Below are 25,841 nucleotides of genomic sequence, written 5' to 3'. Positions count from 1 at the left end.
CATGCACAGCAGCACTCTATTGAAAAATGGAAATGGTATATATGAGATAGGGCCAGAGCATGTCCTGAAAGCACAAGTTACATGAGGAAGTGACCCAAATGCTCATGGTCTCCACTCCTGCCACATTACCTTCTCTTTCCCAGACCAGAGCTATGGCCTCTTGGGGAGTCCCTTACAGTGAATTGACTGAGGGAGAGAAAACTTGGGCCTAGTTTATAGATCGTTCAGCACGATATGCAGGTATCACCCGAAAGTGGACAGCTGCAGCATTACAACCCCTTTCTGGGGTATCCTTGAAGGACAGTGGTGAGAGGAAATCCTCCCAGTGGGCAGAACTTTAGAGCAGTACACCTGGTTGTTCATTTTGCCTGGAAGGAGAACTGACCAGAGATGTGTTTGTATACTGACTCATGGGCTGTTGCTAGTGGTTTGGCTGGATGGTCAGGGACTTGGAAAGACCATAATTGGAAAATTGGTGACAAAGAGGTCTGGGGAATAAGTATGTGGATAAACCTTTCTGAGTGGGCTAAAAACATGAACATATTTGTGTCCCATGTGAAAGCACACCAGAGGGTGACTTCAGCAGAGGAGGGTTTTAATAATCAAGGGGATAAGATGAGCTGTTCTGTGGATACCAGTCAGCCCCTTTCCTCAGCAACTCCTCTCATTGCCCAATGGGCTCATGAACAAAGGGGTTATGGTGGTAGGGATGGAAGTTATGCATGGGCTCAGCAACATGGACTTCCACTCACCGAGGCTGATTTGGCTATAGCCACTGCTGAGTGCCCAATATGCCAGCAGCAGAGACCCACACTCAGCCCCCAATATGGCACCATTCCCCGAGGTGACCAGGCCACATGGTAGCAGGTTGATTACATTGGATCACTCCCTTCATGGAAGGGGTAGCGATTTGTTCTAACTGGAATAGACACATACTCTGGATATAGGTTTATTTTCCCTATACAAAATGCTTCTGCCAAAACTACCATCTGTGGGCTTACAGAATGCCTTATCCATCATCATGGTATTCCATACAGCATTGCTTCTGATCAAGGAACACATTTCATAGCAAATGAAGTGCAGGAATGGGCACATGCTCATGGAATTCTCTGGTTTTACCATGGTCCCCATCATCCAGAAGCAGCTGGATTGACTGAATGGTGGAATGGCCTTTTGAAAACTCAATTATGGTGCCAACTAGGTGGCAATACCTTGAAGGGCTGGAGCATTCTCCAGGAAGCTGTATATGCTCTGAATCAATGTCCGCTGTATGGTGGTGTTTCTTCCATAGCCAGGATCCATGGGTCCAGGAACCAAGGGGTGGAAATGGGAGCAGTACCACCCACTATTACCCCTAGTGATCCACTAGGAAAATTTGTGCTTCCTGTCCCTGTGACCTGAGCTCTGCTGGTCTATAGGTTTTAGTTCCAAAAAGGGGAGTGCTTCCACCAGGAGAAACAACGATTCCATTGAACTGGAATCTAAGACTGCCACCTGGTCACTTTGGGCTACTCATGCTCCTGGATCAACAGGCCAAGAAGGGGATTACATTATTGGCTGGGGTGATTGACCCTGACTATCAGGGGGAAATAGGACTGCAACTACACAATGGAGGTAAAGAAGAGTTTTCTTGGAATATCAGGAGATCCCCTTGGGCGTCTTTTGGTACTAGCATGCCCTGTTATTAAAATCAATGGAAAACTGCAACAACCCAATCCCAGCAGGACTACCAATGGCTCTGAAACTTCAGGAGTGAAGGTTTGGGTCACTCCATCAGGCAATGAACCACGTCCAGCTGAAGTGCTTGCTGAGGATAAAGGGAACATGGAATGGGTAGTGGAAGAAGGTAGTGATAAATATGAACTACAGCCATGTGATCAGTTACAGAAATGAGGACTGTGATGCTGTTTTGTTCATGTTATACTATTTAAGTTGTAAGATATCAAGTTTAAGAATGAATATTACCCAAGGACTTGCACCCCCTATTCTGGAGAGATTTAATGTGTTTCCAGTTATATGCAGGACAGTTGAGTATTGTTAGGTGAAAGAAAAAAATGTGTGTTTTATTGTTTTTTATTTAGAAATTAGGTATGGCTTAAGGTGATATGTATAGCTGCCAAGTTGACAAGGGGTGGACTGTCATGGTCATGTTCATGTGTCAACTTGGCCATGTGGTGGTACCTGTTTGTCTGGTTGAGCAAGTGCTGGCCTGTCTGTTGCAATGAGGACATTTCATAGAATTAAATCATGGTCACATTGGCTGCATCTACAGCTGATTCCATTTGTAATCAACCAAGAGGAGTGTCTTCTGCAATGAGTGATACTTAATCTAATCACTGGAAGCCTTTTAAGGAGGATTCAGAAGAGACAGTCTCTTCTTCCTGCTTCGGCTGGCGAGCCTCTCCTGTGGAGTTCATCCAGACCCTCCATCGGAACTGTCAGCCTCACAGTATGCCCGTAGGATTTTGGACTCTGCATTCCCATGGTTACATGAGGCACTTTTATAAATTTTATATTTGTGAGTATTTCCTGTTGATTCTGTTTCTCTAGAGACCCTAACTAATACAGCTTGAAAATATGGTATTTGTAGATCCAATTTAATTCTGAAAACATTTTGGTTATTTGTTGACCAATATTCCAGACTAATATATCCCTGTACTTCTATTAAGCAGTCCCCATCTCACCTCCACCACCAATCTTTATTGACCATTACATTAATATTTTGAAAAGTTAAAAGTGATAAAATCTCAATCTTCATCCATTTATGCTCTCTTTCTGTCTTATCTGAGGTTGTGCATCAGTTCCAAGACATGGTGGGACCACTTCTCATTATTTTTCTAATCAGGTCTCCAATGAGATATCTGTCATCTCATCTAGTCCTTGACCAATAGTCAATGCATGCACCACAGAGGTCGTCCACATTTTCATTTATCTGGCCTATTTGAGTCCAGTGGCTTTTTCCTCCCTGCTACTTTCATGTCACTCTTGGGTACACAGCAGACTCCAAGGAAGCACCTTAACATCTGCATACACCTTCTTTGGATCCACTGAATTTTCCATTTAATTAATATATTATCCCACCTTTCCAGCCTCTATATAGGCAATGGAGATGGGATCACATTGGTTCTGGATGTCCTAAACCAATACTGGGGCTTTTGCCAACTCGCCAAGACACAGCCCAGGGTGCACTAATGAGCAACCTTTCCCTGGGAACCCCATAAGCCCAGGCTCTCATCACTTCTTCAGCTCTCTTGGTTTTTCCTACTCACGCTTTTCATTTTCTAGTTTGAGTCTAAAGTCAAACTGGACTTTAAAAGTCCTTCTGAAGTCCTAAGCTTTTAGAATCCAGAAGCCAAGGTGTAAGTCCTTTCTTCTCTGTTTCCCTTTCTTCTCTATAGCACTTCTCCCAGTCAGTGAGGACAGAATGGCTGAGCTGCTGTTTGAATGCTAAAAAGATAAAGGGGAGAATAAGGTCTAAGACAAGGCACCAAAGAAATACTAGGGATTTGAAAAATGGGTAGTGTTTCCTAAATATTATGTCACATTTGTATTTAGACTTTCTAGCTACAAGAGCTACATCTTTAAAATAAAGGCATTGAACTCATTTGTTTTCAAACTGGGGTTGGCAGACCGTAAGAGGTATTTAGCTAGTTGCAGAGCTCCCCCAATCCCACCCTATCTTTTCAACTCATTCAGTTATACTTGCTTTGATCATTTTTACATACTGAGCTGATTAAACATTTTTACTTTAAAGAAAGTTTTCATTACATAAAAATGTTGGAAAAACTTTCCCTTCAACTCTAATCCTCTATATATAACATGGCTGCTGGTGAATATAGACCCCTGCTTATTGCCTCCACCACTCCCCAAATCCACCCCAATCTCCAAATGCATCAGAATCCATTTGCAGGAAACAAGGTTTGGTTGAAAGGAGGAAGAGAAGAGAAGCACGTGAATTGCCCCCAGAAGTCCCTTGGACTTTGTAGAGAGAGGGTTCAAGACAGAAGCTGATGGAACAATCCAAGAATAATCCTATCAATTTCTAATTAGAAAAGGACTCCAGATCCCCAGATAATTGAGTATGGCACAGAGCAGGGCCCTACTGGCCCTCATCTCTGTCAGTAACCTAGCTCTGCTCTGGCATCCCAAGAATAAGAAGGTTTAAGAGCATCCAGAGATTGTCCTTGGCATGGACATTCTTATGACAGGCTCCATAACCGTGTAAGCATCAGATAGGAGCCAAAGTAGCCAGGGAAAAAGAAAAATAACAGGGTATGCTCTATGATTACTGCTAGTGACTCACTGATTTGTGAACATTTCTTGAGGATTCTTAGAAATAACAGGAGGACCCTTGAGGGAAGACACTTAATGCTAATGTAGGCACTATTTAGCTACAATTTTATTTGCTATCTCCTAAGCAATTAATGATGAAGAAAGTTTTTCTAATCTAAAGAAACATACACATTTACACAAATTCCATTGCAATTACTCATGCTATTTATGTAGCAGGACAACTTCCAGCTGAAGGAGTGATCTACTTGAATAAGCATTTCCATGGTGTTTCTTTTATATCTGAACAGGAGCCCTGGTTTTGTTCCCAGCCTCACCTCTGACTCATCATTGTGAAACCAAGAAATCGTTTAGCCTCTCAGCACCTCAAAATTCCTCTTCTGTGAATGAGGATAATGGGTAAACCTTCTCTTGCTTCACTGAATTGTTGTGAAGTTTAATTAGATAATGTTTGCACAGCCCTTTGAACTCTACTAATTAAAGTGATGTGTAAATACGGTGATTCCTTTTATCAGGATACCTTTAACTGAGCCATTTCATGGACACTTAAAGATGACTATGATAGGAGGACACATAGAGCTGGGATTACTTTTTTTTTTTTTAATTCATGTGAACTCAGTTCTGAGATCATTAAATGGATTTATGTAAAGACTGAGCTGGGGCTCTAATTGGTGAGAATAAGGATATAGCCTCACACTTACTCAAGAATTAATAATTATACCTCCATTTTAGGGAAATCTTAACTTGTAGGGTATAGAATAGAGCCCTGTGTAAAGTATCAGTAAACTTTTCAAAATGCTATCTGTGCTCAGTATATTTTGCTAGGACAATGTTTGTGATTCATTTCATAGTTGTTATATAAGGAATCATAACACAGCAGATTTGTAATCACCTAATAAAGACATAACAATTGAAGTAATTTTGATTGTGATAGTCTACTTACTAATCAAAGAGAATTACACCCACATTAGAGAGGTCTTAGATGAATCAGAAATCTTACTAAATTTTCTGATGAGAATATTTCACCTTAAAATAATTATCCCAATTGCTCTGAAATTCTGCTGTAACAGAATTTTTTCTTCTTCTAGAAATAAGTTCATTGATAGATCAATTGTCTTGGAGAGAAAAAAAACACACAAAAAATATATCTTTATATACCTGCCTTGGGCTTTAGTGTATACTTATATCTGTAAGCTACAATTTAATGTTATCAGTATATAACAATTCAATTCCAGATATTATGGAATGACCCAGAATTTAGAGTTGATATGCTTTACTGGAAACTTAGACAATATGTATAAGAGCTATGAAAACTACTAAATACCAAAGTGAGCATTTTTAACAAGTATTTCTGTAAAATTTAACAGCTAGCTTATTGGATTTTTAATGTTTCATATTCCCTATGTACTTTAGGAATGAATCTGCTGATGGACTGCCATTGACTATAAAACTATTTTGAACTGTTAGAAACTTCAAATTCAGAATCTGATTCATGTCTTCTGAAATAGATGTTCTCCCCTCAAATTCTCATTTGTATGGATAAAAGTACAATTACAGGAAACTTAGAATCCTTGAGGTTCTGCTTGAAGATGTGTATAAAATAGGAGGTGGCTTAATAAACTTCTAGAGCATAATTACCTGGTGTACTGTTATATTTCTAGAAGGAAACAAATATTGATTATTTTCATGTAAAGGGACACTAAAAAAAGTAGAATACAAATATAAAACTGTAAAATATGTAGCCTTCGTAGGCACCAAACAAAATAGAATTTGAGTTTGCTACTACAGGGAAGTAGGAAATAAATATTCTATCTATAGTCCTAAAGCCCTGAATGCATCTAACTCCCCACCCAGGAGGGTTTTTGACTGAGAGGATGAATGTTAAAATAACTGTTCAGTTCCCCATTATGTTTCTGACTATTAGATTTATCGTTATTCAGCTTCTCATTTAAGAAAGCATTATGCAAGTTTAGATAGACATTTAAATGGGTCAGTCTGAACATTGATGAGTTCACCCCCAATAATCCTGCCTCTATCAGAAGACAGAGACACAAGAACTCTGGCACCTCTTTGAGATCTTCAATTTGAGCTTGATTTTCAAGACATAAAAGTGTAAGTCAATGTCCAAAGTAGCTCTGACTTCTTTATGAATAGGAGAGTCCTCTGCAATTTTGAGAAAGAGACCATCAGAATATCATCTGATCTGGTAATTCCATTTGGTCTGTACATCCCTCCCTTTCAATTTAGCAGGTATATCACAGAGGGATATGATATGATGGGCCAAGGCATGGGGAATGCCTGAGGATTATTAGAGATCCCTGTGACTTGAGTAGTGTGTTTACTACAAGGAAGATGTTGAATAAAAGTGGTAGGACTTAAGGTTAATAGCATAGTCCCTGTATTAATAATAAGCTTGCAATGTCATCCTTTAATTTTGTGAGAAATTTCTCCTTGTGAAATTAGGGGTAAAAATGAGAAATTGGGCACTTGATTCCTCTTCCAAACACCTTCAGAATTTCCCCCTTAGCTTTTTGCCAGTGTTCTTTCTGTTTACAGTATCTACAAGCATCTTCACCAAGAGGCTCTCTCTTTATTTAATGATTGGGGTATGAATATCTTGTTGTTTTATCTGTAAGGCTGTTGATTTATTCTGAGTCTTAGTCTGGTTTTGTTTTAAAGTTTATGAAAAATATTCATCAGGTGTTGGAGGTCTGGCAATGGGGCTGTTTCACATTGTAGTTTTTCATGCATATTAATTTCTCTATCTCTGGCTTACGGCCATTCACAAAACATGAGCAGAGGGCTGGCATCACATCTGCATGAGAATCTAATTCTGAGTGTTGTCCAAAAGTGAATAGCATCTATTCCTGAATATCCAATGGATTCATCCTCTCTTTGCTAATAGGATTCAATCACAGTCCAATCTGTACTTATAGTAAAGATTTTGAGGACAGCATCCAATATTCTAAATCCCCTGGTTTCTTATGCAATGTGGAACCTTCCAGTTCTGCCTATCTATCTAGAGTTTTTTGCACCTGAACATATGAACTAATTAATTTTACATTCCCAAAACTGTTCTTAATGCCTCTGAAAATTCTGTGTAAGCATTGAAAAATCTTTGATACTGGCTTTCAGCTCATTGAGACTAGGCCTTATCATTAGCAATAAGGGGTTTTCCCTCTTCTAAGAGGGGCTTAATATTATAAAGTAATTGTGCTTTGGGAGTTTCTGACCAGCCAAGGGGGAAGGGAACTTATCAAGGGAAATGAAGAAACGGGATGAAGGAATAGGAATAATATAATAAAGACCATTAGATTCATTTTTTGATTTGGAGGAATCTAAATGAAAGGTTTAGTTTTTCACTTAATTTTTGCCTTAGGCAAAGAATTTCTTAAGGGAACAATTTTGTAATCTGAGTAACTTTTGGATGCTTCCTTATACCAATTTAAAAGTGCAGACCATTGGATGTTTGAATTTTATTCCTTCTTTCTTCTAAGGCACCTCTCAAATGAATACTTTAGTTCACATCAAAATTTCCTAAAAATGATTTCTAAATTACCCTTGGTGAAAGTAAGCAACTTAGACAGATAAGCAGAAAAGTTTGCATCATGGTGCAAATACAAGTAAGAACTAGGAGTCTTTCCCCCAGGGTATTCTTCCTAGGAAGAATCTAGGTGAAAGTGTTGCTTTTGTGCTTTGCATCTCAGCCCTACCAGCCTAAAGGCAGGACCATCTACAATTGCAAATTTGACTAATTTGTAATTCCCTGCAGATAGTAAGTTTTAGAGAGATTTTACAGACAACCAAATAAAACTAAGGAAAAGTCTCATAACGTTTTGAGAAGTACTCAAGGCCAAGTTTCTCCTAAGGATTATATAACATTCAGAAGAAACCTTCTGAACTTCTCAGTCCTCAGCACCAACTTGAGGAATGAATTTATCAGCCTTACCCCCATCCGCTTTCTGTGAACTTTCTTTTCATAGAGGTACAACAACAGCGACAACAAGTAAAGACAGAAAAGAAAAGAGAAATTGTATTGTAAGTAATAAGTCTGGTACCCACCAAGAATAAAATCTGATTAATCAAAGAATTCTTAGGAAGGCATCTTTTATTCCTAGTAAACAAAATAAAGTCGGCATTTGGAAATATTTGTTAAAAGAAATAAGAACTCGGACTCATGGAAAACTTTCATCTTCACTATCAGGGAGACCAACCCTCCACCCCCCCTCCCATCCCAGCAGTAGGCTTGTCCAACAAAAGTTCTTGGGTCATGGCCAAGAAAAAAAATCTTTATTATACCTTCATGAACCCTCAAGATTGTCAAATTATGGCTGTCCTAAAATATCACCCAAATGACCTACTGATAAGACAAATCTGAGTTTATAGCTATGCAGCAAGGGGGAGTAGTACATTTACAGAATTTAGTAAGGATGATGTCCTGAAGGCAGCTCTATCAGCCTGCAAAGGTTGATTCTTCACATCTCTTCCCAACTCCATGTTCTGTGACGTCATTCTAGCATCTTGAAGGCAGCCATGGTGGGAGTATTTATACCACAGAAATTGGCAGATGCTACAAATCGGGGATTTTTTTCTTGCCAGAGATTCAGTTTACCTTACTAGCATCTGCAGATAAGGGGTCAAAGTTGGGATATTTATGAGGCTTTGGGGTTTGTTTTATAAGACAAGTCTTTTAATGCAGGGGCTTGATAACATTGGTTGAGGAACATGATGTAAAGGATTAGAACTTGTAGACACAGCATGCAGAAATTTTTGAAGTGAGAGTTTCTAAGAGTCTTGCAGAATACTGAAAAGTGAAGCAGTTTAGTATTTATAAAAGAAGTTTTTCCATGAGTTCCTGAGGCAATAAATTATTTGCAACTTTTATCTTTCTGGGCAACATTTTCCTGGAATAATAAAGTCACGTTGATTAGTAAAATCACCTTAATTTAGACAATAAATTATGTGGGTATGAATGTTTTCAGTTCTCACATATAATGCTTGAGCCTTATATTATATAAAATTTAAGTGTTCATATTCATAGAATTACCATAGAAAAAAGAAGTAAAGTTCATAGGAAATTTCCATTCAAAATCAATGTGCATTTTCAATTTTAACAAAAAGTAAATAGCAGCATATATACATATATTGCATGTCTTTTCTTTATTAAATATCTAAATAGATTTTAATTTTATCTCACTTTTATCAAGTAATAAGAATTCAAATATGTTGCATATGCATATTTAGGGAATTAAACATACCATGTCTAAGAGATTTCTTTTCAGTAACTTTAAAATTACTATTTTTGAACAACTTTGTACTTCCAACTATTTGTCTCTATAAGACAATAATGTAAGGGTGTTACTTAAAGTATTTAAGATATCTGAAATAGAGATTCTGTATGTCTATTTGTTATAATTTCAACAAAAGAGTGTATATTATTTTATTCTTTTCTTATATGCAATGATAGGATCAGAAGCCTGCATGGGTTCAAAAACGAATTACCTGGGAGAAGAAATACAAAACATTTTAAATTTAAAAGACAAACAGAATGTTTAAATCATAGAATGGAAGATATCACTAACCTTCCCAATTCAAACCCTCCTTTATCCTATTCTAGTATTTCTAATGAAGCGCAAGAATAATGTAAAGGTTCTTTTTGCAGAATATTCATTATTTTTAGAAACTTCATGTTGAGCTAAAATGTACTCCCTTCCTTTGTTCCCTCATTCATTAGTTCTTCCCACTAAAATGTATTAAAGAAAATTCTGCTCCTTATTCATTTAACATATTGAAGACATGCCAAAATTATTAGATTTTGTTTTTGTTTTTAATTTTTTTTCTGGTATTGACAGCCTGAATTTATTTAGCTATCCCTCTAATCAGAGGTATTCAAAACATGGTCGGTTTACTGGGGCTGGTACATGAACTGTTTTTTACCCACTAGGAACACTTAAGCCAGAATATAAATCAACTTATGCTTCTTCATTGAGAAAGTCTTAATACAAAAGAAAAAAAAAAGCCAGCTGTATTTGACAGTACACTTAGTGATGTAGTTGATTTACATTGTGGCACAGCTCTTTTATCTTGTTGTAGACAGTTTGATAGGACTGCTCCAGATGAGATGATTTCCAAACCTATTCGATTCATTCTTCTCTGTACCAGCCTCTGGCATACAACCAGCTTTTCCAGAGAGAGTCTGATAAAAGTATAGCAGAAAATGCTAGCATTCTTGCATGTGGGCACTATTTCTCTTAGCATAGCCTGATATACCCCTGGAGGCTTGACTTCACTAATAAAAAGTTTTTAATCAACTACCACACCTGGTCATGAGATTATACATTTACCCCCTTTCAAATCTACCCTGCTACATACAGTCCATCATTCCAAGTACCAGTCAAGTACCTATTAACTATCCTATCCAACTTAGTATTATTTGCAAATATGGCATGTGCAGCTATTGCACATAAAAAAAAAAAATACCCCAAGACTCAGTGGCTTTAAACAATCTCATTAAAAAAAAAAAATCATGAGTCTGTGGTTCAGCTGGTCTGGTGTCTGCTGGTCTTAACTGGGCTTGTCAGCCATCTGCCATCAGGTGTGTTGGCTAGAGGCCGCCTGGTCTAGGATGTCTTCAGCTGAGACCAGTTAGTTCTCCTCCACAGGACATGCATCTTCTGGAGAGAGCTTGAGTTTGTTCTCATGTTGTGATGGGTTCCAAGAGAGAAAGGAAGAACGCAAGAGCTCTGTAAGCACCAGGCCCATCCCTAACCTAGTCGGGCAGAGGAAGGTGGAAAATGGATCTGGGGGAGGAAAAAAAAAAACAACCAATACAATGCCAATGTGTTCTTCCAAGTTGTTTATAAAAATTTTTGAAAATGACATGGAAAAATACTTTTTATAGAAGATGACTACAGACCTTCTTACAGATGAATCAATCATTAGTTTTGGAGTGTGTTATGACTCTACCAATAAGTGCTTTCATCCAACCTACATTTTCCCATCATGTTAATAAGGGCTTAGTAAAAAATGTTATCAAATTGATCCTACAGTAAGGAAATTATCTACAGATTTCTGTGTATAAATGATAATCACTGCATTATTTATAATAGCGAAATATTGGTGGCAGTATAGGAATGAGTAACTTATGGCACACCCATACAATAAATAATATTATATAGTTTTCCATTTTCAACTAATGATATGGGAAAAATATTGCAATTTAATTTTAATGACACGTTATAGGATATAATATAAATTAAATTATAGACATCATGCCTTATATCTAACATATAAATATTTTGAAAGTCTAGAGGGAAACAATAAAAATATTAACACTTGCTATCTTTGGTTGGTAAGATCATGGTGATTAATGTGCCATCTTAAGCTTTTAGATGTTCTTCCAAATTGTCTATATTTGAAATATATAATATCATCTTCAGGAAAAACAGGCATTTAAAATTTTTCCCTATTTTGTAATTTTCTTGAGACTCAAAATCAAGCTCATATTTCCCTTTATTTTGAGAATTGTGTCATTTGTCCTTTGTCAGTCAGATGTTCTTTGAGAAACAGTAATGAACACCCAAGGGTGATTTGGGTTTTTCTTATTAGGCTGGTAACTACATATTAACAACTATCCCATCAACATTTTCATCTCAAAAGTACTTCCTACAGATATGATACACATATGCTTGGATTCTAAGAAGAAATAGGATTCTATGAATATCTTTAGAACAACACTCAGTATCTATGCTAGAACTGATATGAAAGATGACGTTCTATGTCACAGGATAGAAAAACAAAGGGAAAAAATACATCTTAAACACTGATGCCTCTTTGTTTATATCATTATATGATATAAGGAACCTATAAGATAATGACAGTTATTTTTGGACTGACCATTTCCTTATGGACTTTAAACTCTTACTAGCAGTAAAAAATGGTAAAGAAGGTGTTCTAGTTTGCTAGCTGCCGGAATGCAATATACCAGAAATGGAATAAATTTTAAAAGGGGAATTTAATAAGTTGCAAGTTTACAGTTCTAAGGCTGAGAAAATGTTCCAATTAAAGCAAGTCTATAGAAATGTCCAATCTAAGACATCAAGGGAAAGATACCTTGATTCAAGAAGGCCAATGAAGTTCAGGGTTTCTCTCTCAAGTGAGAAGGCACATGGTGAACACAGTCAGGGTTTCTCTCTTGGCTGGAAGGGCATGTGGCTAACATGGCATCATCTGCTAGCTTTCTCTTCTGGCTTCCTGTTTCATGAAGTTCCCTGGGGTGCATTTTCCTTCTTCATCCCCAATGGTGGTTGGCTGGTGGACTCTCTGCTTCTCGTGGCTATGTCATTCTTCTCTGCTCTCTCTGATTCTCTCTTTTTCTCCAAAATGTTTCCTCTTTTATAAGATTCCAGTAAACTAATCAAGACCCACCAAATCAAGACAGGTCTCCACTTAATCCAGTTTAACAACCACTCTTGATTGAGTTACATCTCCAGGGAGATGATCTAATTGCAGTTTCAAATATATAGTACTAAATAGGGATTAGAAGAAATGGCTGCCTTTACAAAATAGGATTAGGATTAAAACATAGCTTTTCTAGGGTACATACATCCTTTCAAACCAGCACAGGTGGCATTTAAGCCATTGAGAATGCTGATATGGATAGTTCAAATTCTAGAAAAAGCTACTGACAATGCAACAGGTGTGCAGAGGATGTGCAATATGAAAGTAAGTAAATCACCTACTTACTTTCAGACAGCTGTCCACCAGGAGTCCATAAAGCATATATGGCCACACATTCTTTGATTCTCCTCCCAGTAAGAAGTGGGCTGTCTATCCCATCCTCTTGAATATGGGTGAACTCTTTCACTGTTTGACCAAGAGAAATATGACAGAAGTGACCTTGTGTCAGTTTCTATGCCCCAGGCTGACAAACTAGCCATTTCTATTTCCTGTCTCTTGTAATACTCAGTCTTGGAAGGTAGCTGCTAGCCTGTGAGAAGCCCAAGCCCCACATGGAGAGTCTACACGTATATGCTCCAGTTGACAGCCCTAACTGAGCTCCCAGTTGACAAATGGCATCAACTACCAGCCATGCCAGTAAGCCATCTTGGACATCTGACCTAGTTTTGTCTTTAGGTGGCTTTAGCCTTGGCCCCTAAATGACTCCAACCACATGGAAGACCCAAGCAAGGTCCATCCAGCTGAGCTCAGTCAACCCACAGAACCATGAAACATAAGTTGTTTTAAGCTCCTAAATTTGGGGATAGTTTGTTAAGCATTAATAAAACACTGGAACTTCAGCCATTATTAGCTGGTCTGTTGTTCTTGAAATGGAATTTGAAGGTACTTAGAGGAAACAGACATTACAAAAGAATCTTGGAAGAGCTATCTTTCAAATTGGAAGGGAGAAATAGTGAGGAATGCTTCCTATACTTTATATGTTTCAAGTCATAAACATGCATAATGAATCAAAGTTTGAAAAAATATATAAAGAAAGCTTGAGAGAGCAGCTCATGTGTGGAGTTTATTAGAAGCCACTATTATATGGCACTTTTATAATTTGCCAAAATGCTAGAGAATACATATTAGCATCATTTTTATCTCCCTCTCTCTCCCTCCCTCAATCCATCCCTCCCTCCCTCCAAGCCTCCTTCCTTCCTTCCCTCTGCCTCCAATTTTCAAGTTGTACTCCAACTCAGCAGATACCTATTTCATAGTCACAATCTCCCCATGCATACGTGAGACACAGAAGGATGCTGCTCAAGTTTCCATATGGAGAAGTCAAGTAAGCAATTTCTAAGGTGAGAGTAACTTCTAGTAGGATTTCATTCACAGAATCCCTCACATACTCCTATAATATTCTTCCTTCTTCTGCTTGATCAGAATTTGTCAAAGTGCAGTTAGCTTCATCATTAAGAACAGTTTATTCTGTATATTTTTAAACCCATGATAAGAAAAACATAAAATGTATAAATTGTTTTTAAAATCAAGGTCAAAGTTTAAAGTACTAGACAGAGAATTTTACAACTCTGTTTTGCTTTCAGGTATTCCAAAGTTGATTACATCTGATATGGTTAAAGAAAGTGTGGCTGTAATTGATGTTGGCATCAACTACATCCAAGACCCAGTGACAGGAAGGACAAGATTAGTCGGAGATGTGGACTTTGAAGGTAATAAATTTATTTTGATCAATGAAGAAAACAAGATTTTGTTTTGTTAGTAGAAACAGCTATTTGATGGTGGCGTTAAGTTACTACTCATCAACTCTTTGCTCTGAGGGAAGAGTTTAACCTACTTTACATATTTTCTTCCTTTCTTCCTTCCTCTCTCCTTTCTATGGCAAATGAAGGAGATAAGGAAGGCAATGTGTAGGAGTAAAAAAATCAATTCCAATTTAGTTCCTTCTCTCTACAGATGAGGAAACAGAGCCCCAAGAGAGAAATATTTCTAGATGCTAACTCCTAATTCAATTTTATTTTGAATATCCCTATCAGATACTTTACCTGCATTTCAGATTTTCAGTATAGTCTGAAGGTTATAGATGTCTATGAGAATGTGAAAACTAGTTAAATAAGTGGAGATATTTTCATATTAGAAGTTAATTATTCTGGTCAAAAAAAGATAGGGCCAAGTCAAGAACTTCATTTGTGTCCTTAAAGACAACATGACAGGGATAAATGATGAGATCTTCTAATTCAAATATCAAATTTTCACTTTGAACTAAGTCATCAGCATATAGTTCAGTAGAATCCTAGCATTGGTATTGAGCATGCTGCAAACTTGCTGTGAATACTAACTCAGTAAAATTGAAGATGCAGAAATACCCTAGGGTATTGGCCTCATGTACCTGTGATTCTATGGTACATCAGGGTAAGCAATCTGAGCCTGGTGCTAAAAAGAGAAATAACAATACAGAAAGTTTGAGGATGCAAAAAATACATTCTCTCCTTCTTTCTCCACCTTCGTGTCTCCCTTCCCACCCCTCCTTCTCTCTCTCACACACACACATACATATGCATATTCCTTGATGTGTGTTTTTATGTGTCAATATCAGTTTGTGAATTCTTTGTTCCGTCACTACTGATCAATACCTAGGCAATCATATACTGCCTTTTCCTTCCAACATAGATTTTTGAGACTTCAGATGCATGTTTTATGACTGCTTCAAGGTTGATGCCACTTTTATTTTGGTGTCTTTAGCAGGAGTAGAGGGAAGAGGGATAGAGAAGAAGATCTATTCTGCATTTGGCCCCAAATTAGCAAAATCTAGAGAGATGTGCACTTGGACCCTGTGTCTTCCATGAATTTTTCATTCACTCATTCATTCAATAAATATATATTGGGGGTATACCTTATGTTAGACACTAAGAATTGTGAATCAGAGCAAAGTAAAGATGTATCTTATCAGAGTACACACTACTGCCTACCTAGGTACTAATTATTTCCCATTTATAGAGCTACAAGTCTAGATAGGAGTGGCTTCCCTAGTAAATGTGTCTTACTATATATGTTTATAATATATACATCCTAAACTCCCTAGGAAATGACCTTCTTTCTTTATTTCATTTTTCATGTTCAGCCACTGAAGTCAGATATCAGTAATTGCATAGTCATTTTGTTTCTTGACAACATTACAGCTACCATGTGTTTATTACAATATCACCTCATACTGTGCATCCAGCAGGCTGTTTAAGCTCTTCAGCTCAAGATAAAAAAAGCAGGGAGAGATGTTTGCAGTTAACAACTTTGACTGCACTTGTGGGACAAGCTTACCCAACAGTTCACCACATTTTGTAAGACTTCTCTCTCTTCTAATATTTCTCTTCTCCCCGGTCATTTTTATGCTTTCTTATTTTTAGTAAAGAATGTTTTTCTCATGAGGATATTCTGAAAACATTTAAAAATGAACATTTTTGAGTGGGCTTATAAGCTTAGGGTCACATACGAAAGTACACTTCGAGTTATAGACCACTCAACTTCTGAATAGCTCTGCAATCAAATTGCAGTTATGTGTATGGAAACCTAAAATAAAATGAGCAAAGGAGATGGTAAAGAGAAACAGAATATATGAGATGGACAGGGCTGGGAGACCAAAGGAGTTCTATTAGACCTAGTACTGTCACCCCAAAACTTTGCAACCTCCTCGGCCATCAGTGATGTCACCAGCTAAATGACAGGCATGGCATCAAGGGCTTCTTTCAGGTCTAACACTCGCCACATCCTGAACGTCCGCTGAGGGCTACCACATGATTGTGCGAAAGCAGGGTTGTTTGGAAGGGAGCTCAGGCTTTTGCGATCCCGTCATGAAACGCGCCCATGTGTCTGCTAGCATCACCTTTGCTGACCTACTGAGTCACCGAGCCAGGGCGCTAGCGAAGACCCAGACTTGGTGAAGAAGGTCCTGCCGGTGAGGCCATGACTCAGCCACCCAGAGGAACAAGCAAGTGATAGGTTCTGACATGTTGCTTTGCAGGTTGTTCATCAAGACTTAACCTGAGGTGAAGGATGATCCACCAGCTGAGAGGGAGGATCTTTAACTTGGGTTATGCCACAAAACTTATAGGTAGCTAATTGCCACAGGGAGAATGTGGCTGCTGTGTGAGTATCGGTGAAAGTTTCACTGTAACTGTAGCCAAGATAAGCAAAGTGGATGTAAGTAAAATCAAATGTTGAAGCAAATTGTCTATGCAAAAAATCTTTGACTCACTGAAGGAAAGAGAGCAACTCATTTAAAGCCTATTACATTAGTAGGAATGATGTTAAATGGAATCCGAAATTCCATTTGGGGAATGTTGGAGATATTTAAATAATTGCAAATTTAATGATTTGTAAAACCAGGAGTCATTTTATCTATTTTATTTTTAGGAAATTACAGATGGATTTGAATGCTTCTTCATTATTAGATGTTTTGAACTCAATTTTGAATCAGGCTTGTACCTAAGGAGAATGATATTTTATACCAGATGCAGGATAGAGGTTGCACCATCATTTGCTATTTATCCTGACAAAAAGAAGGCATAAAAACACCCTAAATATTTCTTTTCAAAGTTGATGTCAAGTTTTTGTTTTGGTTTAAATGTAATTTTCTCCAGAGCATGTCTTCCTTTATCTACCATGGTTTCCTGATCTCTCTTTTTTTAACTCTGCACTTTTCTCTCCTTCCTTCTTTCTTCCTTATCCCCCTACTGGCCCCGAAAAAGCTAATGGTGTTGCACTGTGGTCAGGAGGTCATAGGAAAGTCTAGTAGTAAATTATGTTGAGAGTAAGGAAAGTATGAGAGGCTTTCTCACATGTGTGCATTCTCATCTCAGGTCATTTGGACTTATTCTTCATTTACATATACTAGTAACTAGTATTTGAGAAGTGCTTACAATGTGCCAGATACTGTTCTTAGTTCTTTACATATGTTATTCACTAAATTCTTATAATAACACTATAAAATGGATATTTTAATCACACCCCTTTTCTGAGGAACATACCTGAGATCACACAGTAATCATGTATAAGTGGGTGCACAGCCAGGCCTTTGTAACTTCTACCCTACACTGTCTCTACTATGCTATACTTCACTTGGTAAATATTTTCCACTGGAAACAAGAAGATACTTCTTTTATTTATCCTCTGAGGCCTGTATAATGTTAGGTTTAAAAAGTACCTAAATGTACTTTTGGTGTATAGATAGTCCTCACTTTGCAAGGCTCTGACATAAATAGATTTCAGTTATCACAGTTTAGTTTTACTAACACAAATCGCCAAACAATGTGATTCCAATTTCATTTACCATAATATATTAACTGTATATAAATGCATGAAGTAAAAACTTCTCTTCTAGCTTTTCACCCCAGAAATCACAATGCAAATAACAGATGTTTTTCTTAATAGGTGACCATTCAGGTCATTTCTTTTAGTCTGCCTGTGATTGGCCACTTCACATCTGTTATTCAGTTCAGACTACAAAATGTGTAGTTTTTTGCCTCCTTGTTACCACATAACATTTTTTTGAAAATGAGTAACCGAAAGAAGGAATTTCCAACAAAGATGGGACTTGAACAGGCACTTCTCAGAAGAGGAAATACGGATGGCCAAAAGGCACATGAAGAGATGCTCAATGTCCCTGGCCATTAGAGAAATGCAAATCAAAACCACAATGAGATATCATCTCACACCCACCAGAATGGCCATTATCAACAAAACAGAAAATGACAAGTGCTGGAGAGGATGCGGTGAAAGAGGCACACTTATCCACTGTTGGTGGGAATGTCAAATGGTGCAACCACTGTGGAAGGCAGTTTGGCGGTTCCTCAAAAAGCTGAATATAGAATTTCCATATGATCCAGCAATACCACTGCTAGGTATCTACTCAGAGGACTTAAGGGCAAAGACACAAACGGACACTTGCACACCAATGTTTATAGCAGCATTATTTACAATTGCAAAGAGATGGAAACAGCCAAAATGTCCATCAACAGACGAGTGACTAAACAAACTGTGGTATATACATACGATGGAATATTATGCAACTTTAAGACAGAATAAACTTATGAAGTATGTAACAACATGGATGGACCTTGAGAACATTATGCTGAGTGAGACTAGCCAAAAACTAAAGGACAAATACTGTATGGTCTCACTGATATGAACTGACATTAGTGAACAAATTTGGAATATGTCATTGGTAACAGAGACTATCAGGAGATAGAAATAGGGTAAGATATTGGGTAATTGGAGCTGAAGGGGTATAGACTATGCAACAGGACTGGATACAAAAATTCAGAAATGGACAGCACAATACTACCTAACTGTAAAATAATTATGTTAAAACATTGAATGAAGCTGCATGTGAGAATGATAGAGGGAAGAGGGCTGGGGACATAAATGAAATCAGAAAGAAAGATAGATGTTAAAGATTGAGATGGTATAATCTAGGAATGCCTAGAGTGTATAATAATAGTGAAATGTACAATGTGCAAATTTTAAAAATGTTTTTGCATGAGAAAGAACAAAGGAATGTCATTATTGCAGGATGCTGAAAATAGATGGTAATTAATATTTTAAAATGTCACCTTATGTGTGAGACTAAAGCAAAAAATGTTTATTTGTTACAAAATTTATATTTTTACTAGTGCATTTCCTAATATAACTTATGTAGATAGTTTGATTGAACGCCATAAGTACTTGGAATCTCAGGTAGGACATGAGATTTTGTTGGTTTGTCCAGAGTGATGCCCTGATGAATCCCAGAGTGATTCGATCAGTGAGTGGAAAAGTATTTGCAAAGTCCCCCTCTTGGTGGGAGCAGGGAGAAATTCAACTTCCCCAAGTTGAATTCTTGATATTCTCACAAGCAGTGTGGACAACCGAAGCTATAGGCTGAGCCCCCAGTCTTGGGGCTTTGTTCATATGAAACTTTACCCCACAAAGGATAGGTCAAGTCTACTTAAAATTTAGGCCTAATAGTCACCCCCAAGAGAGCCTCTTTGTTGCTCAGATGTGGCCTCTCTCTCCAGCCAACACGACGAGCAGTCTCACCAGCCACCCCCTTTCTGCGTGGGACATGACTCCCAGGGGTGTGGACCTTCCTGGCAATGTGGGACAGAGATCCTGGAATGACTCAGCATCAAGAGATTGAGAAAAACTCTAGCATGAGCTGAGACTTAACATCAAGGAATTGAGAGAACCTTCTCGACCAAAAGGGGGAAGAGGGAAATGAGACTAAGTGTCAATGGCTGAGAGATTCCAAACAGAGTCGAGAGGTTATCCTGGAGGTTATTCTTATACATTAAGTAGATATCGCCTTGTTGTTCAAGATGTAGTAGAGAGGCTGGAGGGAACTGCCTGAAAATGTAGAGCTGTGTTCCAGTAGCCATGTTTCTTGAAGATGACTGTATAATGATATAGCTTTCACAATGTGACTCTGTGATTGTGAAAACCTTGTGTCTGATGCTCCTTTTATCTACCATATCAACAGAAGAGTAGAACATATGGAATAAAAATAAATAATTTAAGGGGAACAAATATTAAAATAGATTTAGTTTGAAATTCTACTAATAAATGAAAGCCAGGGGTAATTTATAATCTTTTATGTATAATCTTTTTTTCTCTGTTATCATTTTATTTCTTTTTCTGTTATCTTTTTATTTCTTTTTCTAAACCGATGCAAATGTTCTAAGAAATGATGAATATGCAACTATGTGATGATATTAAGAATTAGTGATTAGATATGTAGAATGCAATGATATCTCAATGTTTTGTTTGTTTGTTCTTTTTTTTTTTAATTAGTAAAAAAAAGAAAAAGATGGGAGCACAGCAAAGAAATGTACATTGATAATGCTGGAAGTGAACTGTGAATACAATGTAAATGGAATTCAAACTCATGTCCAGTGCCATAACCACCTCTGCTATATGATTATGCAGTTGTGTTTGATTACAGTTCCCAATATTACTACCTGTGGAGGCTGTTCAGTACTGGAGATAAATGTTTAACTCCTTTCCCAGGGAATTCTGCACTGCTGATTATCCTCAGTATAGATCTCAGTTAGGCTTCTGCTGCAATGCTGTGCCTCTGTGGGTCCTTCGTGGAATCAATAGGGCCTTAAAGTTATTACTAAATATAAGTGTTATTTCATTTCTTATTGATCCTCAATCATAGAATTTAAGATATTTCATCCTTCCTCCTAACCTATGACAAATACTTACTTTTTCCCTTCAATTACCTGTACAGGTCTCTCCCTCTAACTAAAACTAAAGGAAGAAACAGTATTTAAAAGCACATGTGATAAAATTATTCTGCTTTTCATTGCATTCATTCATACAATGAATAACCTATCTGAAAAATTTGTATTTGCTACCAATTGTGTTTTGTTTGTTTGTTTTTTAACATATCTACTTTTACCTAGAATTTCTTTTAACCATTTTCTATTGGTACGTTTGAAAGAAACTTCATACTTCTCTGACAAAATAGCTGTATTCTCAAAAAAGTAGAAATAAGAGATTATGTGGAATAAGAGGTAAATTTCTTCTTCTGAATAACAAACTAAAGAACAATCTGTAATCCTAGATTAAGAAGGTCAAAATTACACTGTTTTTATATCAGGAATTCACCAAATGGATTTGGGAAGCTGAAAAATCTAATTAATGACTTCCTGTGCTGTTAATTCAGCTAGGCTTGCTCACTTTGGTGACTCTCAGGCCTCACTTAGACCTCAAAAGTAATCACAAATATTTCTATAATCTCTAAAAGCTTTAACAGCTTTTCTTCTTTTCATGATACATTCCACAGGGATTGAGGTAGAATGAAAGATGCTGGATGTCTGCTGTCTCCTGTTCCCTGCCCTCCTGCCTGTTTTCTAACCTAGACCATGCCCCTCCACTCACTGGTCTACTCAGTACAGGGAGTAGAAGGATACTGGGAACAACTAGTAAAAGGACGTAAAGAGAAAGGAAGGAGGAGCTATGTGTAAGCACTTTTCTCATAATCTGAATAGTTGAGGATTAATGTCTAAGAGCGGTTCTCCTTTCTCCACTGCTTTAAAGATATAGGATTTTAAATAGAAATTGTAGAGATAAGGTCAAAAGTAAATTATATTGTTGATGAAACTGATTTAAATTATAAAAGTAAAAACAATACATTCTATAGAAAAAAGAGAACATCCACTACTCTAACATGACCAACATTATATATATATATTTACAAAAGTTCCTTTAAGATGCTTTATGTATGAGTATTTTACACAGTTTGGGGAATATATGACTTACAACTTTTTGCATCAAGATTTGCTTCACCCTTTCCCTCTTGTTGAATATTTAGGTTCTTTCCATATTTTTTGCCTAAGTAGTATTAGAGTACAGGTTAAACTGCTACCCAAAAAAAGGAACACCAGAATACATTAACTCAAATGAGATAGTTTAGTTGTCTCTGATACAAGTCCAGAATTAGGCAGCAGGCAACTGAGGTAGGAAGCTCTGCTTCATTCAGAGACCCAAGTTTCATCTATTTTATTGTTCTACCTGAGCATTGTCCTCATCCACACGGTTGAAGGTGAACTTCCAGTTCATCCATGTCCTCTACCATCCTGTTCTTGGGAAGATAAACGAGAGTGTCCAGGGAAAATGGCTTCATCTTTTAGAAAAGTCGTCTTGATAATGCATGCACTACTTCTTCTTATATCCTATTGACCTAAACATACCTAATGACCATGCCTATTTGAAGGGAGCATGGATCCTAATAGTATCCTATGTAAGGTTGATATGAGGAATAAATGAGTTAGTAAAAAATACTTAGAACACTGTTTGGTATACAGTAAGTGTTGGATAAGAATTTGATATTATTATAGTTATTGTAATATATAATTAATAATATATAATTATTATTATATGTCCTCATCCCTTCTAGCTGACCGACCACTGAACTATATCGTATGTGAATGGATAGGCTGTTTAACAATGCTGGACAAACTCCTTATATGATTAATAGTTTATCCAAATAGTAGGTTGGTCCTGGGCTCCTTTACCAGCCATATCATTCAGCATACTTTGCTCCAGAAGCTGTGCCCCAATTTGTGTGGCCAATTCATCCTGTGCTTTGTACACTGCCCTTATTGTTTTTACTCTGAACTCAAAGTGCTCCAGGAAAAGCTTCCCCCTCTTAACACAAAGAGGACACCATAAGGGATGACTCACTAGATCTGCAGCCCCAAATGTTTGGAGCACTCTATAACACAAGACCCTTATGTCCCTTTTGTCTCAGATTTTTACAAGACTGCGTTTAGAACTCAACTCTTTTCCATTTAAGTAGCCCTGGGGCAGAGCAAAGAAAGAGGGGAAGTACTAATGCTTTCATCTTTGACATTTCTTGATTGTGGTGAGTAAAATCTTAGGTGAATAATAATCCATCCTGTGTATAAAGACTTATAGACTGAGCCCTTACTTGATTGAAAAATAATAATATTTCTTCATCCAAAAGCCACATCCAAGACTTTCCGGGAAGATGGCCAAATAGAGTGTCTCAAGATTAGCCCTGCTCCATGGAAAAGTTAGAGAAGGGGTAGGAGGGCGACTGAGGTGGAAATTCAGGAGTGCTGCTGACCTGGGAGAGCCTTCTGTACTACATGGGGCAGCCCTGGTTGGTTGCAGACGCCAAGGAACTGAGAGGCAGAAAGCTGAAGCCTGCTGCGGAGGTGCAGAGCCTGTGGGAGTGCATGGACGAAGCCCTGGCCTGGGAACTCTACACATGTGCACAAAGGGCTCCATGCCTTAGACCAGCACACACCAGGGTTATGACCCCAAGACCAATGCACCTGAACAGCTACATCCTCTCTAGCCTTTGGGCACCCATACTCACAAGCATCAGCATAACATCCCCAACCTATGCCTATACCTGCCTTGAAGCAAATACCACACTACGTACCCAACCCCATGCCCTGCTCTCTGCTCTACAACCATCCTGCAAACACAAGGCCTTTGACTACTGAAAGAAATCAACTCTCAAAGTAAATCAACCAAAATATATACATGTGATGAAGACAGCAGAAGATCACTAAGCATACCACAATGCAGACGGATATAGCCCTGCCTAATAACCAAATTAAAACACAAGAGGAGACACAGACAGAGCATAAACAGGAATTTGAAAGAATAAATAGAAAAATAGCAGATATCACAATGATTAAAGACTCTGTTGACCAAATAAAAAACATACTAGAGGCACACAACACCAGATTTGAAGAGACAGAAGAAGGAATAAGTGATATAGAGAACAGGATAATTGACTTTGAAGGCTCAAAACAGCAAATGGCAAGAAAGATGGGAAAAAATTGAATGGAAACTCAGGGAAATGATAAACAAAACAAAGCATGAAAATATAAGAATCATCCGTGTCCCAGAAGGAGAAGAGAGGAGTAAAGAGCTAGAAAGAGTAGTTGAAGATATAATGGGGGAAAACTTCCCAACCCTCATAAAGGATATAAATATTTAAGTCAAAGAAGTCCAGCAAACTCCAAACAGAATAAATCCAAATAGGCCTTCCCCAAGGCACATACTAATCAGTCCATCAAATGTTGAAGAGAAGCAGAAAATCCTGAAAGCAGAAAGAAAAAATCATTACTACACACAAGAGAAATTAAATAAGACTGAGTTCAGACTACTCAACTAGCACCCTGGAGGTGAGAAGGCAGTGATATGACATACTCAAGATCCTGAAAGAGAAAGACTTCCAGCCAAGAATTCTGTACCCACCCAAATTGTCCTTCAAAATTGAGGGAAGATTAAAGTTTTCACAGACAAAGAAGTCCTGAAAGAATTTGTCAACAAGAGACTGGCCCTGCAAGAAATACTAAAAGGAGTTCTGCTAGCTGAAAACAAAAAAGCAAGACAGCAGAGGGAGGTCTGGAGGAGGGCACAGAATTGAAGAGTACCACTAAGGGTAATTTAAAGAATACAAAGAGAAAAAGGGAAAAGAATGTATAGATCTGACAAATAAAATAAAAAAGATAAGATGATGGAATCAAGAAACACATTTTCAGTAATAACTTTGAATGTTAATGGCCTAACTTATCAATTAAAAGATACAAATTGGCAGACTGGATTAAGAAACATAATCCAGCTATATACTGCTTACAAGAGACCCATTTTAGACACAAGGATACAAACAGATTGAAAATGAAAGGATGGAAAAAGATTTTCCATGCAAGTTGTAACCAAAAGAAAGCAGGAGTAGCTATATTAATATTGGACAAAATGGACTTTAAATGTAAAGACACCATAAGAGATAAAGAAGGATACTATATACTAATTAAAGGGTCAATTCTCTAAGAAGATACAATCATAAATGTTTATGCTTCCAGTAAAGGAGCTCCAAAGTACATAAGACAGACATTTGCAAAACTGACGGGAGCAATAGATGATTCAACAATAATAGTAGGAGACTTCAATACACCACTCTCCTCTATAGATGAACAACCAGACAGAAGATCAACAAGGAAATAGAGAAGTTAAATAACTTGATAAATGAATTAGACAGAACAGTCGTATATAGGTCATTGCACCCCAAAGCACAAAGTTATACATTCTTCTCTAGTACTCATGGAACATTCTCCAGGACAGATCATATGCTGGAACACAAAACAGGTCTTTATAAATTTAAAAACATTGAAATTATTCAAAGCATTTTCTCTGATCCCAGTGGGATGAAGCTTTGTCTCAATAACCAACAAAGAATGAGAACCTTCTCAAATATATGGAGATTAAATCACACACTATTAAACAACCAGTGGGTCAAAAAAGAAATTTCTAAAGAAATTGGTAGCTATCTGGAGATGAATGAAAATGAGAATACAATGTATCAGAACTTACAGGATGTGGAAAAGGCTGTGCTGAAAGGGAAATTTATTGTTCTAAATGCCTATATTAAAAACCAAGAAAGAGCAAAAATCGAGATATGAACAGCACACCTGGAGGGACTTGAAAAAGAACAGCAAACTAACCCCAAAGCAAATAGAAGAAAAGAAATAACAAAGATTAAAGCAAAGATAAATGAATAGGAGAATAAAAGAACA

General features: G+C 37.5%; 1 protein-coding gene across 4 annotated transcripts in view; it reads left to right on the top strand.

The window, feature by feature from the left end:
- Positions 1–25,841, top strand: part of MTHFD2L (methylenetetrahydrofolate dehydrogenase (NADP+ dependent) 2 like) — a 154,776-nt gene that overhangs the window by 100,344 nt on the left and 28,591 nt on the right. For 2 of the 4 annotated variants that reach the window (XM_077143172.1, XM_077143171.1), the window contains exon 6: positions 14,334–14,459. In XM_077143172.1, the coding sequence (XP_076999287.1) occupies positions 14,334–14,459 (126 nt within the window). Of the gene's footprint in view, positions 1–4,580; positions 4,690–5,703; positions 6,023–14,333; positions 14,460–25,841 lie in introns of those variants that run through there. The other 2 variants (XR_013168425.1, XM_077143173.1) reach the window with 2 other exon arrangements.

Source organism: Tamandua tetradactyla, chromosome 24 (genome assembly GCF_023851605.1).
Source record: "Tamandua tetradactyla isolate mTamTet1 chromosome 24, mTamTet1.pri, whole genome shotgun sequence".
Classification (NCBI taxonomy): Eukaryota; Metazoa; Chordata; class Mammalia; order Pilosa; family Myrmecophagidae; genus Tamandua; species Tamandua tetradactyla.
The sequence above is the reverse complement of the archived record's forward strand: the minus strand, read 5'-3'. Positions and strand labels throughout refer to the sequence as shown.